The sequence below is a fragment of the Crocuta crocuta genome, unplaced genomic scaffold, assembly GCF_008692635.1.
Source record: "Crocuta crocuta isolate KB4526 unplaced genomic scaffold, BGI_CrCroc_1.0 scaffold246, whole genome shotgun sequence".
Classification (NCBI taxonomy): domain Eukaryota; kingdom Metazoa; phylum Chordata; class Mammalia; order Carnivora; family Hyaenidae; genus Crocuta; species Crocuta crocuta.
Window position 1 is genome coordinate 3,571,863 of NW_027531902.1, and position 19,635 is coordinate 3,591,497.

Sequence of the window (19,635 nt, forward strand, 5' to 3'; positions counted from 1 at the left end):
CTGGGGTTTTTTTTTTTTTTTTTTAGGCCTTTCTTCCTCTTCATTAATTCTTCATAGAAATTTCAACAACTATCTGTCCATTTTTTAAGTTTATTTATTTATTTTGAGAAAGACAGAGAGGGAGAGTATCCCAAGCAGGCTCCATGCTGTTAGCATAGAGCCTGATGTGGGGCTCCATCTTATACACCGTGAGATCATGATCTGATATGAAATCAAGAGTCAGACACTTAACAACTGAGCCACCCACATGCCCCTATAGTTTCATTTTTAAAAGCTCTATTTGGTTCTTTGTTAAATCAGCATTTTTGATAATCTATTATTACTTGTTCTTTTTATTCCATTTTTTAATGTTTATTTATTTTTGAGAGAGACAGAGCACAAGCAAGGGAGGAGCTGAGAGAGAGGGAGACACAGAATCCAAAGGAGGCTCCAGGCTCAGATCCGTCACAGAGCCGGACGTGAGGCTAGAACCCATGAACTGGGAGATCATGACCTGAGCCAAAGTCAGATGCTTAAATGACTGAGCGAGCCACCCAGGAGCCCCTTTTAATTACATATTTTTTAAAAAACCATTTTATACACAGTGATACTCTATTCTTTAATAATTCCAATATCTGAGGGGCGCCTGGGTGGCTCAGTCCGTTAAGTGTCCGACTCTTGACTTTGGCTCAGGTCATGATTTCACAGTTCGTGGGTTCAAGCCCTGCATTGGACTCTGCGCTGACAGTGCAAAGCTTGCTTGGAATTCTCTCTCCCTTTCTCTCTGCTCCACCCCTGCTCTCCCTTTCTCTCTCTCAAAATAAATAAGTAAACAAAAAAAATTTTTAAATCCCAATATCTGAATTCCTCAGGGGTCTGAACTATACTTTTTGTTTCTACTGCCTGCACTCATGGGGTACATTTTTTTCTGTATCTTCACTTTTGAATTGATATTTTGTTGTTCTTAATCTAAGGAAAACCCAAGAGCCTAAATTGAGGGTGCTTTCCTCCAGGCAGAATCTGCATTTGCTTTTGTCAAAAGTCAGGTGGGGTCACCTGGGTGGCTCAGTCAGTTAAGCGTCCAACTTCGGCTCAGATCATGATCTCATGGTTCGTGGGTTCAAGCCCCACGTCGGGCTCTGTGCTGACAGCTGGCTCAGAGCCTGGAGACTGTTTCAGATTCTGTGTCTCCCTCTCTCTCTGACCCTCCCCTGCTCACGCTGTCTCTCTCTCAGAAAAAAAAAAAAAAAAAAAAAAAAGTCGGGTGGCATGACCGACCACCTTAGTTCCTGGGATTCCAGTTTAAGCTGAGTTTTGTGGGGGTCTTCCATTCAGATGTCTACCTTAGAGAGGCCTGGAGACGTAGTCACATCCCAACATCGTCTCATCCCTTCAGCTCAGTAGTGCTGCCAGCATTCATCCTCTGGGAAGTCTGGCCGTTTCTGTGCTTACCACCCAGCGTTCCGTGGTCAGCTCACTGCCACTTCCTCTCCCCACTCCACCTCCGCTTGGAGATTTCCTTTACTATGTGCCCACTGATATAATCTTTAAATCATGTTTTATGTCAGAAAGAGCTGTGTGGTAGTGAGAGGGCCTGGAGAGCATCTAGGCCACCAAACAAGTTGCTCACATCTTCCATGACCTAACTGTGTCCTTACAGCAACTCTCGGAAGCAGGCGTTTTCATCCCATTTTACAAGCAAAGAAAGTCAGGGTCAGAGAGGTCAAGTGACTTATCCAAGGTCACACTGAGTCATGCATAGAGCTGGGACTGTAGCCCTGATCTGCCTGCCTTTTATTTATTTATTTTTTGAGAGAGAGAAGAGAGAGCTTGAGTGCTGTGTGAGCACGAAATGGGGGAGAAGCAGGGAGGTGGAGAAAGGGAGGCAGAAAGAGAGAGCAAATCCCAAGCAGCCTTGATGATGCAGGGCTCCATCCCATGATGCTGGGATCATGACCTGAGCCAAAATCAAGAGTCAGATGCCCAACCGACTGAGCCACCCAGGCACCCCCTGATCTGCCTGCCTTTAACACCAAGTGGAGTGACACGCTGAAGTTTGAGATGCTGTCCTGTGTCTGGCCCCACATGCCTGCTCCCTCTGCTTGATACCTTCTGGCGTTTGTAAATGGTGGGCAGTGGGGCCACCTCACAGTCCTTGTGGGCACCGAAGACCTTACAGAGAGAGCAGGTAGGCACTTCACAGCTCAGGCAGTAGATATTGATCTTCTCCTCTTCATGCTCCTCGCACATGAGGTGCTGCTCAGCCTTGGAGTGCAGTGGCCTGGAGGGGAGCGGGCAGGGTGGCGGCAGGGTCAGGGGCCAGGCTGGAGGGAAGTGGGCCCCACAAGTGCAGGCCCCCATGAACACCTCTTCAGCCTTCACCAACCACCAATCACAGCTGGGGCTGGGCAGGTGAGTGACTTCCATGGTGGCCTTCATGTGAGGAATACAGAGAGCTAAGGGGTAGAGGAGGCCTAGATCCAAGAACAGTGTCTGTTCCAGGGGAGCAGGGAAGTCCCACAGGGCAGGAAGCCACAGATGGTTGGCAAGGGCCTTGCTGGTGGACTGCCAGCCCCTCCCCCAGGTGGAAGGGTGCAGGTGAAGCACTGCCCAGGATCCGAGATGCCTCAGCTAGGTGACCTGGGGCAAGTCCCTCCCCCTCCCAGGGTCCAGTCCTCTAATCTCTAAAGAAGCTGATCCTTTCAGCCCTTCCCTTCTGGCTGATGGGTTCCCCGCTCTGTTCTGTGTCCCCGGCCCTACCCCTTGGGGAGACAGGAGGTCTTGACAGCTCACCGGGAAGACTCTTGTTTGTAAATGTCAATAATGTTCTCCACTAGTAGGTTTCGCTGCAGGCCATAGACGCCATGTCTGTCCAGGACAACCTCATGCCTGCAAGATGGGCAGCGAAAACGGCCTCCAGAAGACACAGTGGTGGAGCCCCGGGATTGCCACAGAGGGTTCGAGGCCTGTAAGGACAAGTAGCATTAAAGGACAGCACAGTGAAGCACGAAGGAATGGGGAGGAGGCAGGAGGAAAGGTTATGGGGGCTGAAATGCAGGAGAATGGTGGAAGGGGAGGCATTTGCTGTTTTCCATGGGGAGGCCCTCCTCCTCTGAGGAGGGTGGGTGGCCATGGAGATCTTCTTTCCACTTTGACTCATAACTGCTTAAGTGTCCCTGCATCCAGAGCCCAACTTTGGTCAAGGCCCAGTCAGGATGGGGTCTCGCTAATGGGGCCCATCTTGCAGGTGTGGGGAGACATTGGGCATTGGCAGGAAGGTTATGATTGGAAATGGACTCTGTGTGGTACAGCCAATGTCCTCCTGGGGCTCTCAATGGCCACAGCTGGGGGAGATTCTCTGTAACCCTCAGCAGGGAAGCCCAGACAAGTGCTGAACAATGGGGCACATGGGCCACATCATGGTGGGTAATTCTAGGAAACCATTCTAGAGCCTGGGAGCCTGGAGTCCTGCATTCTTTTTTTTTTTTTAAATGTTTTATTTCTTTCTAAGAGAGAGAGAGAGAGAGACAGCATGAGCAGAGGAGGGTCAGAGAGAGAGGGAGTCACAGATTGAAACAGGCTCCAGGCTCTGAGCGGGCAGTCAGCACAGAGCCCGACGCGGGGCTCAAACCCACGAACCGCGAGATCATGACCTAAGTGAAAGTAGGACACCCAACCGACTAAGCCACCCAGGCACCCCGAGTCCTGCATTCTTGTGCTGCCCGTCATACTGTTCTACTATGTAAATTTGAGCAAGTGTTTGATCTCTGTAAAAGTAAGGACTACACTGAATTATTCCTTCTACAACAAATATTGAATGTGCCAGGTAACTGCGAGGCTCTGGGGATAAGATGAACAAATGCCACCCTGCCCTAAGGACAAGTAAACTGACTACTACATCCGGCAGGTGGGGTTAAGACAGGAGTTAAGCTCAAAGGGTGAACTTAGAAGAGATGTTCATCACTTATACCTCTTAGAGTACTTGCTCCTTCCCATCCTAAAAGGGAGAGCCCTGCTACGGCCCAGGCTCAGAGCTGAGGGGGTGATCAACTGGCCCAAGCAGAACCAATCAAATTTTCTCTCCAGGAATTTGGAATTGAGACACAGAGGTGGGGATGGCTAGACCACGTACGGCTTTGAAACTGAAAGACCTGCTGTGGAGTTGGGCAAAGAGCTGACACTGTGGTCCCCACAATCTTGTGCAAGTGGAAGTGGAAAGCAGGAGAGGTCATCAAGTATGAACAGGAAGGCTGGTCTTCAGAGAAGACCACAAAGAGTCAACTTGTGCACAGCAGCAGAGAGAAAAAACTGGTAGAGACTGCTTGTTTTCCCTCAATATTCACCTATTCTTCTTCAGTAATAGAGCCTCTGAGTTTTTAGCAAGATACATGGAATAAAGACTGTGTCCAGGGCACCTGGGTGGCTCAGTCGGTTAAGCTTCTGACTTCGGCTCAGGTCATGATCTGATGGTTCCTGAGTTCAAGCCCTGCATCGGGCTCACTGTTGTCAGCATAGAGCCCACTTTGGATCCTCTCTCCCTCAATCTCTCTCTCTCTTTCCCCTCCCCAGCTTGTGCNGACTATGTGTCCAAGCCTTCCTTCCAGCTGGGTAAGACCAGGTGATTACATTCTGGCCAATGGGATATAGATAGAAATGTTTGATGCAATTTCTAGGAAATATCCTTAATGGGAGGGGCATGCCCTACTCTTCTCCTTCCTGTGGGCTAGAATGAAGATGGAGGAGCTCAAGTTGAAGCAGCCATGTGGAGCCATGAGGTAGGCACATGATGAGAATGGCAACAAGATAAAAGGAGTAAGTCTCTGGACTGCCTACCTATACTTTTGCTTGAGAGAAAGAACACATTTTTAACCATCTTTAAGCCATTATTCTTTTGGGTTTTCTGTCACTTAAGAAGAACTTAGTCCTAGCTGGCTGGAAGACCATGGGCTCCTAGAGAGTAATGAAGAGTCACCTGTGGCTCTGAAAATTCAGAGGTCTTTCCTGCAGGTGCATATGATGAAATTCTCCAAATCCTTATGCTGGACCTCAGCCAGAGGGACCCTGATGTGTGCAACAGCATCCAGAATGCAAGAGGGTATCCAAGTCCACAGTCTTATTTGAACCTTTAGAAGCAACAGATATAGGCAAGGCAGGAAATGTGGCCTCTGTGAAGTGGGCAAGTCTATCTTGGCGAGAGTGACTGGCATGTCACAAATATCACATTTGAGGCGAATTTCTTGTGAATCCTAAGAAGTTAACACTTTAGGCCATCATAAAGCCAGAACATATTAGTTTGAGATTATCCAAGGCTGTGTTTGTGCCTTTGACTTTCTCAGTAGCTGCAATTGTATAAATACTGCTGAGTTTAGTTTAGGGTATGGATTAAAGTGTAAGATCACTGGGCTTTCGCTTACTTAATACAATTACCTTTCAGTATTTAGAACCTAAATGAGTAAGGAGGTGTTGAGAGAATTCTAAGCCTACAAACTCCTGGAGAGATTTTTCTTCTCTTTGATTTGCTGGTAGCTAGCATAAAAAAGTGCTCAGAAAATGTTTGAATGGCTGGAAAGGGGGCAATATTCCAAAGTCTTAACCCAGAGCACAAACTTCTGAGTTAGCCTCTCTCCTCCACTTCCTCTCTCACAGTCCCCCCTTCCTCTATACTCATTATTTAACATTCAACTCATGTGTTGAGGGCCTGTTATGTGTCAAGCACCATGCTATGGGTTTCCCAGACATTACTGAATTTAACCCTCAAGAATTTCTTGTAAACATGGTGGAGGACATGAACATTAACCCCCTAACTTAGACTACAGGAAATATAGTGACAGTGGCTAACTGGACACATACTTTATGCCAGATTTTTCTCTAAGTCCTTTTATTTGTATTAAGTCATTTAAACCTCTTATCAACCCTTGAAATAGGTACTACTATTAGCCCCATTTCAAAGATAGGAAATTGCAGTCCAGAGGTATTAAATAAATTGTACACGGTTATCAGATAATAGGTGGCAGAACCAATATTTGAACTCAGGCACTCTGATCCCAGAGTCCAGCCTAAAAATCAATATATTAGAGGTGCCTGGGTGGCTCAGTCGGTTAAGCGTCCGACTTCTGCTCAGGTCATGATCTCACAGTTTGTGAGTTTGAGCCCCGCGTCGGCTCTGTGCTGACAGCTCAGAGCCTGGAGCCCACTTAGGATTCTGTGTCTCCCCCTCTCTGTCCCTCCCTTGCTCGTGCTCTGTTTCTGTCTCTCAAAATTGAATAAACATTTTAAAAAATCAATATACTACATTGTCAGATGTAGTAGAATTTAGGCCACCTGAAGGATGATGCCCAGAGGTAACATTCGCCCCTCTGAATCTCAGGTAAAACAGATTTTAGTAAGAGGCATAAAAGGCCAAACATCTACCCTTCACAAAGAAAAGAAACAACAACGTAAAAGTGAGCTGTGCAACTGTGGATTGATGTTATTTGAACTGAGGTAAACAGAATATGACCGATCAAACCAAAACCCCTTGTGCCATGAAGCAATGTAAGGATCCAGCTTGCAACCAGGATGACCTGTTTGTCGGTGAAAAGGAAAGGAAATAGTTCAAATCTCAGGGAGACCTTCTGCCATGGATCTCCACATGCCCCCAGGGTAGACAGTTCATCAGATTCTGTGTAAAAAAAATACGGAGGCGACATAACCAAACTGAGACACTCAGCAGCCTGCTAATCCGGGTCATACCCCGCTAATCCACCGCAGAAGCCAAAGGACTAAACAGCGATTGCAAGCCAATGGTAACATTCAGCTAGCCAGTTTACACTTATATGGACAGTGGAAGAAAGCCAAGGTAGATGGAGGGTTGACTAAAGAATTTACCCTCGGCCTCAGATAAAACTACTCTGGTTCAAAGAATAGTAAGCAGAAGGGATCCAGCAGGAGATATAAACTGAGATAATAAAAAAAGGAAAAAGAAAGCATGACAAGCAATGAAGATGAAGGATATGCTTTGGAATAAGGATTGTTCCTAGAAACAGTATTTAAATCTAACATTTAAAAAAATTTAATGTTTATTTTATTTTTGAGAGAGAGACGGAGTGGGGGAGGGGCAGAGAGAGAGGGAGACACAGAATCTGGAGCAGGCTCCAGGCCCTGAGCTGTCAGCACAAGGCTGGATGCAGGGCTCGAACTCATGAGCTCTGAGATCATGACCTGAGGCGAAGTTGGATGCCCAACCGACTGAGCCACCCAGGCGCCCCTTCAATCTAACATTTAAAAAAAAAAACAAAAAAAAAAAACAAACCCACAGTCTCTTTGTTTAAAAAAGAGATATAAGTGATCAAAGCTGGAGAAGAGAGGGAGATGGCAGAATTAAGAAATTAAGTAAAACATGTTATCAACGTAGAAACAAAATTCACATTTGACACTACAGCAGGAAATAGAATGTATACACTGACGGAAGTCACATAGATCATAGTGGAAAATAACAGCATAAAAGCAATCAGGACTACATGCTACAATGTGGATCAACCTTGAGGACTTTGTGCCAGCTGAAATTAGTCTGCTGCAAAAGTACAAATACTGTATGGTCCCTCTTATATGAAATACCTGAAATAGTCCAATTCATAAAGATAAAAAGTAGAATGATGGTTACCAGGGGCTGAGGGATGGGCAAGTGGGCAGTTATTATTTAATGGGTACAGAATTTCAGTTTAGAATGATGAAAAGTTCTGGATACATAGCAATGTAATAAAGCTGAACTGCACACTTAAGAATGGTTTAAGATAATTGTAAAGTAAATATTGTTAAGTAAATATTTAAGCTTTAAAAGTGAGTCCTTTCAATGAGAAATAATCAACTATTGCACAGGTGGTACCCGGCTACAGCAAAAATCAAGAAGGTAAAATGAGAGGAAGTTTGGGGAGTCGCTCTCTTTTCCTGACACCCTCCTCAATTGAAACTTGTCTGTCTTGTGTCCCAAACCTTTTGCAAATGCTGGGTGGCTACTTTGAGAAAGTAACCTGTACTGGATATAAGGATAAAATGGTTACCCCTTGGAGAGCCTGGGTGGTTCAGTCGGTTAAGCAACTGACTCTGATTTCAGCTCAGGTCATGATCTTACAGTTATGAGATGGAGCTTCCCATGGGCTTTGTGCTGAATGTGGAGCCTGCTTGGGAGTCTCTCTCTCTCTCTCTCTCTCTCTGCCCTTCTTCTGCTCATGCTCTCTCTCAAAATAAATAAACATTAAAAAAACGGTAACCCCGGGGCGCCTGGGTGGCTTAGTCGGTTAAGCATCCGACTTTCGCTTAGGTTTGTGGGTTCAAGCCCCGCGTCAGGCTCTGTGCTGACTGCCAGCTCAGAGCCTGGAGCCTGTTTCAGAGTCTGTGTCTCCCTCTCTCTCTGACCCTCCCCTGCTCACACTGTCTCTCTCTCCTAGAAATAAATAAAAATATTAAAAAAAAAAAAAAACGGTAACCCCTTCTTCATAACATCTCTGCATTTTAACAGAAGGCATTTAATGCAGCACGATATAGGGAAAGTAGCAATGATCTGAAGATCTGGTTTGGGATTTGCCATTTATGACCTTAGGAAAATAACTTCTCTCAGGGCCTCAATTTCCTTAGATCTGAAAAGAGGGATCTGTACTCAGCACTTGCTCCTTACAAGGGCTGATGTTCTCTAAGCAATGAGCATTGAGTGATATAATATGGTAAGAATTTCAGCTACCCTAATTGGATGGGGAAGGGAGCGGGTGGGTTTTATAACAACCTTCCCCTCTCACACCGTGTAGGCCACCATCCCCCTCTGTTTAACTTCGAGTCGTGTGATTCAGTATCTCACTTGTTTGTGCCTCCCCCAGCTGGCCCTGGAGCACCCTCTTCCTGCCTGATATAAGAAGTGCCTGAAATTCCATCTCTGAAATACTGCTAGTGTGTTTGTTTTACATTTTTAAAAGAAGGGTTTCTTTTTTTTTTAAAGTATTTTTTAGCTTATTTACTTACTTTTAGAGAGATAGGGCACACAAGTGGGGCAGGGGCAGAGAGAGAAAGAATCCCAAGCAGGCTCCACACTGCCAGCACAGAGCCCAATGCAGGGCTCAAACCTGCGAACCATGAGATTATGACCTAAGCAGGTCAAGAGCTGAATGTTTAATCGACTGAGCCACCACGGTACCCCTAAAAAGACTTTAATTTTAAAGTAATCTCCACATCCCACATGGGTTGAACTCACAACCCCAAGATTGTGAGTGCAGCCTACCTAAAAAAGAAAAAAAAAAAAAAAGTCACACAATCTACTGAATGAGCCAGCTAGGTGCCCTTAGATCTACTGTGTTTAGATGGATTTATACGTTCTATCATTTGTCTTATCTACGAGATTTGAATTTTATATAATGCATCTGTATTGTTTCTGTAATCATAATAAACAAAATTTCTTTTTTTATATAGGAAACGTGCTGGTTATTTGACAGTAGAGGAGCAATTAAATGAGTTATAATGAAATTATTATGTAATTATCTTAGAGTTCTTTGTAACATGGATACAAAGAGTAGAGATACTCATGTTATAATTTTATTTTATCATTTTTAATGTTTATTTATTTTTGAGAGAAAGAAAGAGAGTGTGAGCAGCGGAGGGCCAGAGAGACAGGGAGACAGAGGATCTGGAGCAGGCTCTGTGGTGACAGCACAGAGCCCAGTGCGGGGCTTGAACCCACAAGCTGTGAGATCATGACCTGAGCAGAAACCAAGAGTTGGAAGCTTAACCAATTGAGCCACCGAGGCGCCCCTGATGTTATGATTTTAGATGAAAAAAGCAAGACATAAGTCAACATAGACAGTAGGTTCCCAATTTAGGAATGGGTGATGGGATTCACAGATAATTTAAAATTTTTCTTTGTAGTCACCTACATTTCCCAAATTTCTATAGACTCTGAATTACTTTTAAAATGCATAAATATAAGAGTTAAATGTTTTTTACAGTAACTGTCATTGACTGATAGAATTGTGGATTGTTCATCTCTCTCTCTTTTTTTTTTTTTAATACTTTTCAAATTTTGTACCAACATTTTGGAGTCTGGAAAAAAAATTTTACTTTTTAAAATTGCAGTGCTCAGTCCTGACATAAATTGAGAGAGGGCGCTAGAGTGCCATAAATGCCAAGAAGATAAAACTAAAGAACTTTGTTGGTTCAGGGGAGGGGATGTTTAAGAAGATACCATTTGAAGACAAGGTAGACAGGTAGCAGGTGGTTAGGTAGGAAAGAGTTTTAAGAGGCCAGAGGGACTATAGGATTTTAGGTTATAAATAGGGGAGTCATGGGGGGAGGCTAGAAAGGTGGGTTTTACCATGAAGAGCTTTAAAATTTTTATTTTTTAAAAATTGTGGTAAAATCACAGAGGGCTTTGAATTTAAGGGTAAGGATCTGAACTTAATTTTGTAGACAAGATTTCTGAACTAGGGGAGAAAATAAGAGTGAATATTAATCTCATAGGTAATTTTGGATAGATGGGAGGGAAGAGAGAGGTTAAAGGCACAGATCAACTGGGAAGCAAATGTAGTAGTCCGAGCAAGTCACAAGCCTGCCCTCAGGTGGTGACAGCAATCTTGGACAGACAGGGATGCCAGAGGTGGAATCAGTAGGATGAGCCAATCACTTAAACGTGGGCGGGTTGTGGGGAGAGGAGAAAGTCAAAGACTATTCTGGCATTTCAAGCCTGGATGCTTGGGAAGATGCTGGTGCCTGTAATGCAGAAGTATTTAACCTGGGGACCACAGCCCCTAAAAGATCCATGACCAGAATTCTGTGAACTCAGATGGGAAAAAATCACACTTTTATTTTCATTAAATAGCAGAAATTGGGCATTTCCCTCAGTTACAAACGTAGGCAACAAACCACAATTTTAGAGTACTTTGCCACCAACAAAAAGCACAGGTATTTTCACATCACATTATTGTTGTTGATCAAATATCCAAAAATAATTTATGCTTATCACTACTTCTAAACTATAGTAGTTACTAGGTCCACTGCTTGGTCTCATTACTTAATGTGTTAATCAAGAAGTGCATACATTACCCTATCAACCATGTTCTTCTTTCTTTCTTTCTTTCTCTTCTTTCTTTCTTTCTTTCTCTCTCTCTCTCTCTCTCTCTCTTTCTTTCTTTCTTTTCTTCCTTCCTTCCTTTACTTTTTCTTTCTTTCTTTCTTTGAGAGAGACAGAGATCTGTCAAACATGTTCTAATTACTTTGGCAATTATATTCCAGTGTTTCTCAAGCTTTTATTTCATGACTGCTCCTTCCATGAAACTTTTAAGACATTTTTTTGCCCCTAATATCCATCCCTTCCCCATTAAATTTTAGTACCAAAAATCTACAAAAGTGGAATTCATAGAAGCAGAAAGTAGAAAGGTGGTGGAAATGAGGAGATGCTGGTCAAAGGGCACAAGCATTCAATTCTAAGATAAATTGGTTCTGGGGAGCTGACGTCCCACATGGTGACTGTAGTTAGTCATATATTTTATACTTGGCAATTGCTATGAGAGTAGCGCACAATGGTAACCATGTGAGATGATGGATGTGTTAACTAGCTTGATTGTGGTAATCATTTGGCAGTATCAAATCATCATGCTACATGCCTTAAATATGTCTAATCTTTGTCAATTATATCTCACTGAGGCTGGGGGAAAAGTTTTACATGGAAACAAAATTAAATTAAAATTTAAAAATAAAATCACAAGGGATGCCTGGGTGGTTCAGTTGGTTAAGCGTCCGACTTTGGCTCAAGTCATGATCTCATGGTTCGTGGGTTCGAGCCCCGCACTGGGCTCTGTGCTGATGGCTAGCTCAGAGCCTGGAGTTGGCTTCGGATTCTGTATCTCCCTCTCTCTCTCTGACCCTCCCCTGCTCACGCTCTCTCTCTGTCTCTGTCTGTCTGTCTCTCTCTCTCTCAGAAATAAAACATTAACATTTTTTTAAATAAATAAAATAAAATCATAATAAAAAAAATTTTTAATACCACAGGTATTCTTGGGACAATACCACCCCTGTTGAGAATGTATGAGAATGCATGCTGTTGTAATTTTCTTTATAATCAAATGTAGTAGTACATTTTATGCATTTAAAAACATTTTTCTGGGACACCTGGGTGGCTCAGTTGGTTAAGCATCCGACTCTTGATTTCGGCTCAGGTCATGATCTGACAGTTCTGTTCGTGAGATGAAGCCTCCTTTGGATTCTCTCTTTCCCTCTCTCTCAGCTCCTTCCCTGCTCTCATGCTCTTGCAATAGAAGAAATATATACATTAAAATGTAAATAAAAATAATTTTCCTACATAAATCACACACATTGCTCTTAGAGCCCACAGGCTTCACAAACTGACAAAGGGGTCCATGGTCCAAAAAGAGATTACTTCCTGCCCTGATTATAAGTCCACCATGGTCTCATCACAGAGAGGAATTTTATACACTAAGGTGTAGATGGCAACTTTCTTAATATATTTCCATAGCTGACAGTCTCTACATTGGACTAAAGATCTCTCAGCTGACTAATATCCAATTAGCAAAATCCTATCTTCTGTTTCTGTTTATCTTTGTATTTCAAGACTAAGAAATAACACTGTATGTTAACTAAGTGGAATTTAAAAAAAGATACAAGTTTTTGTAAGCAATTGTTGTAGAAGCATATGGGAATAGGCCTGTTCTTAACTCGATAAAACTAAACTGTATATAATGCATCTTTGAATGAATATCTTCTTTAAGATATAAGCTTTTGTAAACAATTGTGTAGAAGCATATGGCAATAGACCTGTACTTAAAAAAAAAAAAAAAAAGACTAAAAATATAACTGAAAATAACTGACAGGCTCTATTATACACTTAAATGTCTTTGTTCTTTCCTTAAATCTTACATTTACACAAGAAGGCCAGCCCCATAAAGCAAAATTTCATATGCCAAAGAGATGATGTGTAGAGAAAATTCTATCACTCTAGGAAACAGAAGACCTACATTTATGTCCCTACTCTGTCCCTTTGTAAGACTGTAACCTGTTTCTTGTGTTCTCCCTGTAAAATGGAACTAACATCCATTCTACCTAACTCTAATGGAATCATGCATGTGAAGGTATTCTATAAATTATAGAGCATTTCACAAAGAGCGGTTAAGAATCCTAAAAGTATATGACCACACAGAACTACAGATCATGAAACAACTGTTCCTTCTTCACTGTGGAGGGTAAAATGGAAAGCAATAAATAAATGGAATGTAATTCGAGGCTATGTTCCAGGCTTTTGTGTGGTTATACATGCCACGACCTGTCTCTCTTTTAGGCCATATGGTGCTTCCTTTCTTTCTAATATTCCATAGCATCTAATAGAAATGTTCTGCCTAGAAAGATGCTCTGTGAGTTCAAGAGGGGTTGCTGGAGGCTATTTTCCCCCAAAATGGTGACCTAGTCAATGATGAAAAGTGGACCATGCAGGTCCCTTGAGCCACACCTTCACAATACACTGGAGAAACCATGGCAAAATGGTAGACTGAAGACCAGACACTTGGAGAATGTTGAAGAGCCTTAGAAGAATCCAGATATTGGCCACCAGTGGGTGGGAGAGGGATTCTGAGTGGAGGGTTAGCTTTGCCTGACAGAACCCAGCAAAGAGCCTGGCATAAGGGGTCTGTGGCAGGAGACTGGCTGGAAGGAAGAGCGAAAAGCAGAAGAGCGGTTCAAGACAGGACACTGGTAAGAGAATAGAAAACACTTTAAAAATGTATATCCATTGGGGGCGCCTAGGTGGCTCAATTGGTTAAGCATCCAACTTCAGCTCAAGTCATGATCTCACAGTATGTGAGTTTGAGCCCCGCGCTGGGCTCTGTTCTGACAGCTTGGAGCCTGGAGCCTGCTTCAGATTCTGTGTCTCATTCTCTCTCTGCCCCTCCCCCACTTGTGCTCTGTCTCTCAAAAATAAATAAATGTAAAATAAATTTTTTTTTAATGTAAATCCGGGGCACCTGGGTGGCTCAGTCGGTTAAGTGTCCGACTTCAGCTCAGGTCATGATCTCATGGTTCGTGGGTTTGAGCCCCACATCAGGCTCTGTGCTGGCAGCTTAAAGCTTGGAGGGGGCGCCTGGATGGCTTAGTCGGTTAAGCGTCTGACTTTTGCTTAGGTCATGATCTTGCGGTTCGTGGGTTCGAGCCCCACGTCGGGCTCTGTGCTGACTGCCAGCTCAGAGCCTGGAGCCTATTTCAGAGTCTGTGTCTCCCTCTCTCTCTGACCCTCCCCTGCTCACGCTGTCTCTCTCTCTCTCCTAGAAATAAATAAAAATTTAAAAAAAATATTTAAAAAAAAGCTTGGAGCCTGCTTCAGATTCTGTCTCTGGCTTTCTCTGCCCTTCCCCCACTTGTGCTCTGCCTCTCTGTCTCTAAAATAAATAAACATTAAGAAAAATTTTTTTAAATAATAAAAATAATCTTAAAAATAATAAAAATGTAAATCCATTGTTAAGATTGCCTGAATTCGTGAAATCAGATTGTTAGAATTACAAGGATGTTAAAGATCAGTTTAGGAGCGCCTGGGTGGCTCAGTCAGTTAAGCATCTGACTTCAGCTAAGTTCATGATCTCATGGTTTGTGAGTGCAAGCCCCACATCAGGCTCTCTGCTGTCAGCGCAGAGCCTGCTCTAGATCCTTTGTGTCACTCTCTCAATAGTAAAATGAACATTAAAAAAAGAAAGAAAGATCAGTTTAAAGCATCCTATTAACCCATATATGTGTAAACAGTTTTGAAGAAGTAAACTAGCCTGACTGACATCACATGGCAAATCAAGAAAGAAGCTGGTGGGACTAGAACTCAGAAGCCGAGTCTCGGTCTACGTTTTTGTTCTCCACTAACCCAGTTTCTTCCGTCAAGTAAACAAGATGCATGACACCGCTACAAGCAAGTGCCGTTCACAAACTTGCAGTGAACCAATTTCTCAAAAAGGAGACCCATCCATGGTTGGGCTGGGGAGGCCCCTCAGGAGCAGGGGAAGTGGTGGAGGAGGCAGACCAGTCCTTGACAGCAGGTCCTCACAATGAACCAATAATGAACTGGCTTTCTAGGTGGAGTGAACAGCGGCCATCTCTTTCCTGTGTTGCCCTTCATTAGAGAAGGCGGCCCTATTCTTCATGTTCCCATTTCTGCAAATCTCTCCCTAAATGGACACCCTCCAGAAAAGCTGTTCCTCAACAACCTTCTGGTTGTCTGTTAAATTACAACAGGTTGCAGCTCATAAACAAGTGCCCACAGTGAAGTGGGGGCAGGTACAAAAATAAACTGAAGGCTTGCTTAAAGGAGTTTAGGAGTGACTAGAGTTTACAAATACAGAAACGCATGGGAAGATGTTTGTGTCGAATTCCCACACCAACAGCTTTCCTCTAGTCAAAGTGCTTGGTAGCTGAGTGGGTGCAAGTGTGGAGAACGAGGGAGGGAGAAATTAGAGGGGGTTAATGTGGTATTTCGGTGTCTCTTCCCTTTAAAGTCAGGGTGAAGGAGAGATGTATTACAGCTCTAAAGAAAACTAGTTAAATTGTGATGCAACTGTGTAAAGATATGCATGGCAACAGGGGCTAGAAAGTAATATGCAAATGGGAAAATTACTGGGCTGGGAGACATAGGATTATGGAAGACTTTCTCCCAAACCCTTAATACTGTTCAACATTTTCAATGACATGTTTTAACTTTTCAAATTTGCTTCCTGGCTCTCTAGTTAACCTGATGTTATGAAGTCACAATTCACTAAATTCTTTTTTTTTATTTAAACATTTTTAAGTAACCTCTGCCCAATGTGCTGCTCAAATTTATGACACTGAGATCAGGAATTGCACGCTCCACAGACTAAGCCAGCCAGGTGTGCCCCAGTTCCCTGAAATTCTTGTCTGCTGTTCATCACAGCAGTTGTTAAGACAGCAAAACACTGGGGGTGCCTGGGTGGCTCAGTTGGTTAAGCGTCTGACTTCAGCTCAGGTCATGATTTCAGGATTCATGGGTTCGAGCCCCGCGTCGGGCTCTGTGCTGACTGCCAGCTCAGAGCCTGGAGCCTGTTTCAGATTCTGTGTCTCCCTCTGTCTCTGACCCTCCCATGCTCATGCTGTCTGTCTCTCTCTCTCAGAAATAAATAAAACATTAAAAAAAAAAAAAAGACAGCAAAACACTGGACACTATCTAAATGTTTTAGAGGACTGATGAAACTGGTCCAGTCAGGACAACAGAGCACTATTTAGCCACTTTAAAATGAAGATGTGTATCTAAGTGTGTGGAGATGGAACAGCCGCCCAGAGAGAATAAATGAACAAATGTAGGACAATGAGTCTAAACACACACACACACACACACACACACACACACACTCAAATGTTGCTATCCATGAAAAATTTCTGGAAGGATGCCCAAGAAAGTTGGAAATGGCTACCTCCATTTGGAGAAGGGAACTAAGGGACTAAGGGCCTGGGGTGGTCACTTTTCATGATACAAACTCCTAAACTAGTTGAAATAAAAGTGTGTGTGTGTGTGTGTGTGTGTGTGTGTGAGAGAGAGAGAGAGAGAGAGAGAGAGGTATAACTTTTGTAAGTTCTATTAACTTTCTAGGCAATGTTCTCAGGGTATTCTTCTAAGTGGTTTTAAGACAGAATTACCAAAAGTCCTAAGCTTGTTCCCATACTTAGAAAACAGACAATCTGATTATGCCTACAGTTGTCAAAATGTGGAGGCAATGTGCGAAAAAACTAAATATGCTCATCTTTCAGAGGGAGATCTACTGAGATGTATATACAGAAGTGCAGCCAAGGAACTGGGTCAGCCTCCCACCAGGCTGGAAATAAAGCAGAGCAAGGAAATGAGCTGTTCACTCTTCTTGGTGGTGAAGGGGGGCAGTGCTCAGGGGTGCTCTGCACTTTAAAAAGAGACACATCAGTCCAGATCCACAGAACCACCCCAAAGCTCTGGGAATCATGTTGTTTCCTAAATATTCTGCATCAAGTTTAACCCAGCCTCTGTTCTCTCTGGGCCCAATCAGTATTCCAGAGCTTCAAGGAACCAAAACAATATGCCTGGGTACAGAGCACTGACTTGAACAAGAAAGGTCACTTAAACATCATCTAGCCTCCATATAGGGAACTTGTCTCTGGGTCCCTCTGCCTGATGGTACTATATGCCTGCACTTTAATAATCTGACCACCTTTTTTTTTTTACAGAACAGGTTACCTTCACTTACAAAATTTCTCTTTGTTTTCATGTATCTCAAGATTTAATAGGAAAGATATTTCACTACAAATTCATGAGACAGGATGGCAAAATCTTGTTGCCGTTCCCTCCTAGGCATCTCAGCCTGGAGGGTGTTCAGAAAGGTACTCGGACCAAGGGGAAAACCAAGATGGTGGGCAAGGTGAAGCCTCTAGTCCATGAAACCTGTTCCAGATTCTGTGTCTCTGTCTCTCTCTGACCCTCCCCTGCTCACACTGTCTCTCTCTCTCAGAAGTAAATTTTTGAAAAACGTTTAAAATTAAAAAAAAAAAAAAGCATTTGTGTTCAACACATTTCTTCCTGAATTCTGATATGGTTGAAGAATATGTGTTCACAATGTTCCTTCTCACTGCCATGCCTACTAAGCTAGCCAGCTCTGGTCTATTCAGAGATTTTACTTCACTTGCAAGGTGTGTGTGCGTGCATGCGCGCACACACACATGCATGTATGAGCACGCAACTTTTCCCTTTATGATCTCTGATCTTTGTTCCAGTGGCACAGGGCACTAAAGAAAACCTGTTTATAAACGATTTTGGTATATGATGCTTTTCTTTTTGAAACCAGCAGCTAAAATGACACCTGTGAATTCGATTAGTTATGTACGCTTTGCCCTGAGACCTCACATACACCAAAGCTGGCTGCATTTCTCTGCATTCTCTCTGCTTAAGTGACCACAATCCTTTCTAACCAGCAGGCCCTTTTTATTCACCAATCTGGAGTGGGGCATTGGTGTGAACTTTTAGTTGGGGAGGATTCCGAATCTCCTGCCCACGTCCAACTCTCCCCCACAAGATGGATGTGTTGACCGTTGCCTCGAATACAAATAGTTTCATCATGGGCTTTTCTCACAGGGCTTGTTTTTTAATGTTTCACTATCTCATTGATACTTTCTCCAAATCTTCCATGCCATTCTCAAAGTCTGAAACTCCAAACTGGAGTGCAGCCTCCAGCACAGACTGTTCACAGCCTGGTGTGGGATCACCTCCTTCCACTCTGTAGCTTCTATGGGGGTCTTCTCCCCTCTGCAGATGCCAGCATTCCGCCACTGCCCGTGCCAGCCTGCAGAGCCTGCTGACTCATGCTTATGTTGTGATCTGCTAGGACCCTGAATCTTCTGCTCCTCCATCAGGACAGCCACCACCCACTTCATGGAGCACTCTGCCCATCCCGTTCCGGGGTCTCCGCTCTGACCTGATGACAAGCCTCCCGCAAATCTGCTCTGCTTCCCCTGGCCCCGCCCTCCGCCCCCCACAGCCCCCTGCATGTGGCTCACCTGGAAGACGTCGTTGGCACACTTGCGGCACAGGTTGTGCTGGCAGGGCAGGATCACCACCGGTTTGGAGAACATCTCCAGGCAGATGGGACAAATGAGCTGCTTCTCCAGGTTGTCCATGCTGTGTGCATCCCCTAGCAGCGGCTTGAAACCCACTGTGAAGTTCATCCCCTCAGCGATCGTGCCTGCCCTGGCCTCGGCCTTGGTCCTGGCCTTCCCTCACTGCCTCTGGACCCTTCCTCGTTTAGACGGTCCACGGATTCTTGTTCCCTTCTACTGCTCACTCTTGAAATAGCTCTGCTATCTCTCCTGTCCCCTCCTCCAACAATTCACCTCGTCCTCAGATAGCTGTTTTCAGACACTTCTCTGTCCCTCTGTATTCTTTGCTCTGTAACTCAGCCAGGCACATGTAGCTTTATCTATCTTTCCCTCCCTGAGTGACTCTGTCCCTGGAAATTTCTCCTTTTGTTCCCCAAATGACTCTTGTTCACTCTATGGGCAGCACTGTTTGTCCCTCTCTTCCCAGAGAGGAGATTAATTTTAACATGGGGGTAGGGAACAAGGGGCATCTGCATGACATTCCAACTCCCAATTTAGCTCATGTAAGGCGAGCCACAGCTGTCACCAAGTGAGTGACCCTGACTCACTCGGGAATGGGTGACTCCCTTAAGCCAGAGCAGGGATGAGTTTCACTGTTTATGGTGAAAGGTAGACCTGCAAAGGTGTCAGGCTCTCACACTCAGAAGGCTCCTATGAGCCCCTGCCACCCCCCACCCCCACCCCATGCTCTGGCTTAGGCTCTTCTTCCACAGCAGTGATACACAATCTAAGCTGGCCTGGATGAGGGGGACCATGCATGGCTCAGGGTGGCAGGAAAGATGTCGCCAGACCTACAGTCAGTGAAAGTTTCTGCCTCCAAGGCATAGCCAGTGACCTTTACCTTCTTCGGCTGAACCCTATAATTCAGAACAGGAGCATCAGAAACTAGAGAGAAAGGCTCTGGTCCAACACTTCTGGTCCATTGTTGTTCTTGCCCAGAACCTTCTTACACCACCCTAGGAAAAAAAGCTAAGAAGGCTAGAGCTGACAGTCGCACCAGGGCCTGGAACGACCTCATGAGCATGC

General features: G+C 44.1%; 1 protein-coding gene across 1 annotated transcript in view; it reads right to left on the reverse strand.

Moving 5' to 3' along the window:
- TRIM54 (tripartite motif containing 54) overlaps nucleotides 1-19,050 on the reverse strand; it is a 21,465-nt gene extending 2,415 nt beyond the window's left edge. The window contains exons 1-3 of the mRNA XM_077774097.1: nucleotides 18,511-19,050; nucleotides 2,773-2,945; nucleotides 2,089-2,260 (exon numbers count right to left, since the gene is read on the reverse strand). Coding sequence (XP_077630223.1) covers nucleotides 2,089-2,260; nucleotides 2,773-2,945; nucleotides 18,511-18,678 — 513 coding nt within the window. The 5' untranslated portion in view covers nucleotides 18,679-19,050. The remainder of the gene's footprint in view (nucleotides 1-2,088; nucleotides 2,261-2,772; nucleotides 2,946-18,510) is intronic.
- Nucleotides 19,051-19,635: the final 585 nt, after the last annotated feature.